The following is a 7,500-nucleotide window of genomic DNA, read 5'->3' on the forward strand; positions in this document are numbered from 1 at the left end:
TTCCTCTCAAGGTTTCTTCCTCCCAGGGAGTTTTTCCTCGCCTTTGGGCCCTGTGTTTTTGGGGGTCTATGGTTTGGTGTTATATCATATTAGATTTATTGTTTATATTGTTCATCCAATCAGAGAGGTGTAACTTGAGTTGCTTATATTTATATTTATATTTATTTAACTCAATATACTTTTTACACTCTTCAGCTTTTTGTAACTCCAAAACTCCTCTCTTTTAACATGGGGGGGGGATTAGGGTTAAGGTTAGCATTCTGAGAGTCCCATTGTTACTGCAACTGCTCCTGAACTGTCAGGACTCTTCAATAAAAACAACAGCAGACCTGTAGAACACATTCTTAGAATCATTACACAACAATGCACTCTCTTGGGAACCAGCTGTACCCCACTGAAACCACCCTCAACCCTCCCATTACTGAACTACCCCAGGCTCATCCTGTCTGACCGTGAGTGGCATTGTTATCCAATCCAGTCAGGATTATTTTCAAGACTAGTTTCTATGATACCTGTTTAGTGAGACATGTTGAGACCTGCTTTTGTGCATTTCTGAATCAGGACTGCCTTGTACACACAACAGTCCACCAGTCCTACAGTCCATACGTGAGCTTCTGCCAACTTCACAGGAGTGTGAAATCTACTGGTGAACCTGACACGTCTAGTATGACATCACTAGCCAAGGTTAATAAAACAGTGTTTGTTTGTTTAACGAAGACAGGTTATGTTCCAACCTGATTGTTCAATCAGTTGTGAGTTTTGAAAGTTGAGCACATTCTGTACATCTGAACGAAACGACACTGATTGGCCCACTTTGGACAGAACTATGGTAAAACACGTGTCTTGTGCCATGGAGATTATTCAAGAGTTTCGAGGTGACAGCAATTCATCATTAAAAACCTTCTAATAGGCACAGAAGCAGGGTTCACTTTTTTGAAGGCAAATGTGAGTTTGATGGACACGGCCCATAATGCAGTAGGCCTATAGCCTCAGGGGCCTTCATCAACGTGACCCTGAGAGGTCAGCTTCCTCCTCCCTCTGTCTCCTGCGTTAGGCTCCACCCCCAGCTACTATTATGACATTTTAATTATGAATTGGCGTCGCCTCAAAACTCCTCAACAACGTCTATGGCAAGACGCATTATTCCCCCGTTGTCCAGCGGTGTCTGAGAAAAAACAGGTGAAATACGACCGGACAGAAACTGAATCATAGTCATAGTCCCCTCTCCGATGTCAGGGTTCAAATCAAACAACCTGGGAAACCAAAATAAGGAAATGCAGCCAAACAGGCACTTTATGTGACATTTTTGTTTTATAAAACGGAAACGCCGTCTTGTTTCTCCGACCTATGAACCTCCGGTGTCCCCCTGCACCTTCTGAAGGTATCTATCACTTTGCAAGTCCACAAAGTTTCTTCTGGAACTTCCTTTTCTAGTTTAGTATTGTTTTTGTTGTGAAGCACTTTGTCTATGTAAGAAGTGCTATAGAAATCCATTTAATTGATTGGGTTAGGGTTAGGGTTAAGGCTAGGGTTAGGGTTAGGGTTTGTGGTGATGCTGAGTCATCATTACCTCAAAGATGAACAAGATGGCGTCCAATTCTTCCCTCTGTGACTTGTGACCTGTAACAGGAAGTGAGACACAGAGGTGACGATGCAGCCACAGTAACCATAGCAACCACGCCTGGGGAAGATACATAACTGATTCTCTACTTCCTTTTCTCTGACACGTACACTCCTTCACTCCTCCCTCCTCCCTCTGACCTCACCTTTCTGTTTGAGGCTGACCTCGATGGCGATAAAGTTCTCAAAGAAGACGTAGTAGATGTGAGAGTAATTCTGGTCAAAGAAATGCTTCAGATCCCCCGCCTCAGCATTCTCTGTAGGGGAGGGGAGGAGGGGGGGAGTTCACAACAACAGCAGTTCAGTCAACACACAGGATATTATACTGTTTATACTGTTTATATTTTTTAGTACTTCTATTTTATTTTATTTTATTCTATTTTAAAACTTATTGTTGCACTACTCTGTGGCACTGTCACTTTTGCATTTCACTGTATGCACGTTTGCATGCATGTGACAAATAAAGAATCTTGAACACAGCAGTAACCTTGACAGGTCTGGCCCACCCCCACCCCCACCCCCAGTACCCTCCCCAGACAGACTGAGAGACCCCTCCTAAACACATACTCCTCAGACCAGAGACACAACTCAACCTCAGGGGACATGTTGACTAGCTCTGCTGAGAGAGAACAGACCCCAGGCCTCCTGAAATAGAACACTCAGGGACTCCATCAGATAGAGAAGAGAGGAGAGGAGCAGGTGGAAACAGAAACACACTCAGGAGATAATGGCTGTTTCTCTGTGTTTACATAAAGACTCACTAGGCGACTGGCTGGAGTCTCTCTCACCACACACACACACACACACACACACACACACACACACACACACACACACACACACACACACACACACACACACACACACACACACACACACACACACACACACACACACACACACACACACACACACACACACACACGGTGCGTCCCGTCTCCAACACTGCCTCATCGTAGCGTCTGTCAGTACTGAGAAAAGACATTATTATTTATTTTGGGATTTTATTTTATTTCCTTCATAAAACAGAAAGAACTCATAATTTTATTTGGAACACTGGACAGGTTTCAAACGGATGTCTCCAGCCTGTCTGGAGTCTGGGGGGGCGGGGGGTAACAGAATTAGCCTGGCTGTGTCTGTAAACAATGAACCAATAGAAGCCTGGCGCTAGGCTAGCTGGCTGACCAGGCTAAAACATCCCAACATTCACTCTACCTAGACCATAAACCACACTTCTGTGTGTGTGTGTGTGTGTGTCTGTGCGTGTATAGCCTGTGTGTGTGTGTGTGTGTCTGTGCGTGTATAGCCTGTGTGTGTGTGGAAACACCTCTCTCCATACGGCCCAGCCTTCAGACTACACCCAGCATGAGTAGTCGTGTGTGATTGTTCTCCACCCCCCCCCCCCCCCCCCACATGACATTCCCCAGGGACAACAACACAGCTGAAGGCCAGGGGGAACACCCTTCCTCTTCCCACACAGCGCATTTCCTCCTCCTCCTCCTCTCCTCCCTCCCCTCTCTCCTCTCCCCTCCTCTCCTCTCCCCTCCTCTCCTCCCCTCCTCCAGGTGTGCAGGACGACCAACCAGGGAAAGACTATCCACTATTACTCTCCCAAGCACGCACACACACACCAAACTATTGGCAGAGTCCAGTGGTGTGATACTGTGTGTTCCCAGAGCAGCAACAGAGACAATAGAAACAGGAAGTCTGGCTACTGTACTCAACACAATAGAGGAAACAAGGTTGTACCTGCACGCACGCGCACGCGCACACACACACACACACACACACACACACACACACACACACACACACACACACACACACACACACACACGTCCCAGAACTGGCCTCCTCCTCCTCATCCCACACTGACAAACTAAGACCTCCCAGACCCAGAGCCTCCTCTTAGACCCAGGGCCAGAGCCTCCTCATCTCAGACCCAGAGCCTCCTCCACTCAGACCCAGAGCCTCCTCCTCTCAGACCCAGAGCCTCCTCCACTCAGACCCAGAGCCTCCTCCTCTCAGACCCAGAGCCTCCTCCACTCAGACCCAGAGCCTCCTCCTCTCAGACCCAGAGCCTCCTCCACTCAGACCCAGAGCCTCCTCCTCTCAGACCCAGAGCCTCCTCCACTCAGACCCAGAGCCTCCTCCTCTCAGACCCAGGGCCAGAGCCTCCTCCTCTCAGACCCAGAGCCTCCTCTCAGACCCAGGGCCAGAGCCTCCTCCTCTCTGACCCAGAGCCTCCTCTCAGACCCAGGGCCAGAGCCTCCTCCTCTCTGACCCAGAGCCTCCTCTCAGACCCAGAGCCTCCTCCCCTCTGACCCAGGGCCAGAGCCTCTCAGACCCAGGGCCAGAGCCTCCTCCTCTCAGACCCAGACCCTCCTCTCAGACCCAGAGCCTCCTCTTAGACCCAGGGCCAGAGCCTCCTCCTCTCAGACCCAGGGCCAGAGCCTCCTCCTCTCAGACCCAGAGCCTCCTCCTCTCAGACCCAGGGCCAGAGCCTCCTCCACTCAGACCCAGAGCCTCCTCCTCTCATACCCAGGGCCAGAGCCTCCTCTCAGACCCAGGGCCAGACCCTCCTCCTCTCAGACCCAGAGCCTCCTCCTCTCAGACCCAGACCCAGAGCCTCCTCCACCCAGGGAAGTGGCTGTGCACTGTCGCTCTGTGACTGATGCCAGTGTGCATGTGTGTATCTGGGAGTCTTTGGTAGAACCAAATCCATGATGACTCATTCACTGACCTGGACCCGGGTTCCCACACGGAACGCCTTTGATTGACACACTGCGCTGCGTTTACAATGACTCATTTGATTTCGATTAAGTTTTAGCGGACTGTTTAATGAAGCCACCGAGGTTATGAACGGCAACTGACGGTATTTCAATCGTGCAATCACAGTGTCCCACTAGGTTATGGTCGCTCCAGCTGCAAGCAGCGTCGGAGGACTGATGTTGATGATAAATAACCAGCATCTCCCGCATCAACACGACATCAGCAGGGAGCTCCTGACCGCGGCTAGGCGGCTAGCACAACTCTAGTCCAGTCCAACAGTTCCACACATGCACACTTACCGATGACTATCCGCAGGTGTTTCAGCCGTGTCAGGACATCCTTTTTCGGATCCAACACTTTCTGTGTTGATTTCTTGACGTCCCCGTGGGGTTTTTTAGAGAACATCCCGACAGCAGAGACGGAGGAGCAGCGAGCCCCTGGCTGTGATCAGGCTACAGAGATGGTTCAACCACAGCGGTGGGGGGCCTGATCATTGGATATGTCCACACTCACAACCCTCAACACTGCTTCAATGTTAACACATCAGTTAGACGTCGTGGGCTGTTCATTTCGCAGCAAAAAAAGGTTGTGGAAAACGTTGCTCCCCTCCTGTCCTGTCCTGTCCTGTCCTGTCCGCCAGGCAGCACTCCTCTCCCCACAGCAGAGAAGGAGACGCTGCGGACGGTCAGAACATGGCGGAGACAGGCACGGAAAACAACTTAATGGAAATCAGAGCAATTCAACGCCGTAATCTAGCATAAATGCATGTTTTATTCTGTGGACGTTTTAAGTCACTGCATGCAGCAGACTGTTCAACTGTGGATATCTAAGTGTGATCCTGTTTCTAGTTCTGTCCGCCAACATTGACCCGATCTGGGGGGCGACGGTAACTCAGAGGGAGGAGGGGGGAGGCAAAAGACCATTCACACTTTACACTTTTGCGAAGTGTCACCACCGTTATTAATGTTTAGTAACATTTGATGTAGCTCTACGTCGTCACGGTACTTACACTTCGCATTTAACCTCGCATTCTTCTACTCAAATGAACTTTTCATAATTTGATTTAAATGGTCTAACGGGGTTCCTCTGGGGAATGTAAATATGCTGCATCTTTCAATGGGAAATGTAGTTTTATCTCCCATTTATTTCCTCTCCTCTGATAAAATCAAATCACTACAATTCCCAACCACCATCAACGGTCCCAATCCACCAATCAGCGCCACCGACGTCAGCTCCGCGCCTCTCAGCGTCACCGCGCCTCGCCGTTTGTTTTGAGCCGCAGCTCCTCCAGCGCCGCTCCGTCCGTCCGCTGCTCCGGTAAAACGGTCCTACCGGAGGATTTGATATCTTTTCATCGATCCATTCACTTTTGATCGCACTTTAAACACTTTAATTCAATTTTAAAATTAGCGCGTCAACTCTCGGCGTTTTCTTCTGTCAGCTGTTAGCTTGTTGTTAGCCGCGCGGTTCGACTTCCGTCGTTTCGCTTTGTCGTTTTTAAACCAACCAGTCAGTCAGTCAGCTGTTTAAACCAGTCAGTCAGCTGTTTAAACCAGTCAGTCAGCTGTTTAAACCAGTCAGTCAGTCAGCTGTTTAAACCAGTCAGTCAGCTGTTTAAACCAGTCAGTCAGTCAGCTGTTTAAACCAGTCAGTCAGTCAGCTGTTTAAACCAGTCAGTCAGTCAGCTGTTTAAACCAGTCAGTCAGTCAGCTGTTTAAACCAGTCAGTCAGTCAGCTGTTTAAACCAGTCAGTCAGCCACCTGTTTAAACCAGTCAGTCAGCTGTTTAAACCAGTCAGTCAGTCAGCTGTTTAAACCAGTCAGTCAGTCAGCTGTTTAAACCAGTCAGTCAGTCAGCTGTTTAAACCAGTCAGCCACCTGTTTAAACCAGTCAGTCAGCTGTTTAAACCAGTCAGTCAGCTGTTTAAACCAGTCAGCCACCTGTTTAAACCAGTCAGCCAGCTGTTTAAACCAGTCAGCCAGCCAGCAGCCCTCCCTGGCCCTGCGGCGCTATGCCAGTGCATGCCCGCGAGAAGAAGGACAGCAACCATGAGGACATGGAGGTGGATTACCCGGAGCAGGACGGGAGCAGCAGCGAGGAGGAGGACAGCGACAGCTCCTCCGTGTCTGAGGACGGAGACACCTCCGGTACCACGCTTACCGCCTGCTTCTGTGTACCAAGCTGCTAACTAGCACTAGTTGTTGTTCTGACAAGGGACTACCCATGGAAATCCATGGCTGACTAGCTTGGTTCTCGTGTGTGTGTGTGTGTGTGTGTGTGTGTGTGTGTGTGTGTGTGTGTGTGTGTGTGTGTGTGTGTGTGTGTGTGTGTGTGTGTGTGTGTGTGTGTGTGTACAGAGATGGATGATGAGGACTGCGAGAGGAGGAGGGTGGAGTGTCTGGACGAGATGAACAACCTGGAGAAACAGTTTGGTGATCTCAAAGACCAGTAAGACATTTATTATTGTGTGTGTGTGTGTGTGTGTGTGTGTGTGTGTGTGTGTGTGTGTGTGTGTGGAGGGTCTGTGTTATTACCCACAGTGGAACCTCAGACAAACCAAAACCATGACACTTCCTCTCATGAAATGATGCTTAGTGTCGCGTCAAAGCTGATGATGATGATGATGAGAAACTGTTGGCACATAAACCCTTTCCCAGCTGTCAGTCTATCAATGCTAGATCAACCATGATGATGATGATGAAGAACCAATCCCAGCTGTTGTTGCTGCCAGGCTGTACAGGGAGAGGCTGAGCCAGGTGGACTCGAAGCTGCAGGAGGTGGTGGTGGGGAAGTCCTCAGAGTACCTGGACCCGCTGGCCAGCCTCCAGGACAACATGCAGATCAGGACCAAGGTGGCCGGTAAGGCTGGAGCAGCCACACACAGCATCATGGGCTCCAGCTACAGACATGTATACATCATTTGTGTGTGTGTGTGTATGTGTGTATGTGTGGCCCGTCATGCTCAGGGATCTACCGGGAGCTGTGTGTGGAGTCTGTGAAGAACAAGTATGACTGTGAGATCCAGGCTGCCTTCCAGCACTGGGAGGTGAGACACACACACACACACACACACACACACACACACACACACACACACACACACACACA

At 49.7% G+C, this 7,500-nt stretch overlaps 2 protein-coding genes across 2 annotated transcripts in view; one reads left to right on the forward strand and one right to left on the reverse strand.

Moving 5' to 3' along the window:
• The window catches only part of ralgapa1 (Ral GTPase activating protein catalytic subunit alpha 1), a gene marked incomplete at its 3' end in the record, with an annotated part of 25,637 nt that extends 20,532 nt beyond the window's left edge, over positions 1–5,105 (reverse strand). The window contains exons 1-3 of the mRNA XM_083683432.1: positions 4,692–5,105; positions 1,767–1,877; positions 1,571–1,620 (exon numbers count right to left, since the gene is read on the reverse strand). Coding sequence (XP_083539558.1) covers positions 1,571–1,620; positions 1,767–1,877; positions 4,692–4,797 — 267 coding nt within the window. The 5' untranslated portion in view covers positions 4,798–5,105. The remainder of the gene's footprint in view (positions 1–1,570; positions 1,621–1,766; positions 1,878–4,691) is intronic.
• Positions 5,106–5,665: 560 nt separating this feature from the next.
• Positions 5,666–7,500, forward strand: part of LOC310814513 (breast cancer metastasis-suppressor 1-like protein-A) — a 7,324-nt gene continuing 5,489 nt past the window's right edge. Inside the window, exons 1-4 of the mRNA XM_083683985.1 lie at positions 5,666–6,539; positions 6,750–6,840; positions 7,124–7,251; positions 7,359–7,438. Coding sequence (XP_083540111.1) covers positions 6,404–6,539; positions 6,750–6,840; positions 7,124–7,251; positions 7,359–7,438 — 435 coding nt within the window. The 5' untranslated portion in view covers positions 5,666–6,403. The remainder of the gene's footprint in view (positions 6,540–6,749; positions 6,841–7,123; positions 7,252–7,358; positions 7,439–7,500) is intronic.

Source organism: Argentina silus (genome assembly GCF_951799395.1).
Source record: "Argentina silus genome assembly, chromosome: 13".
Lineage (NCBI taxonomy): Eukaryota > Metazoa > Chordata > Actinopteri > Argentiniformes > Argentinidae > Argentina > Argentina silus.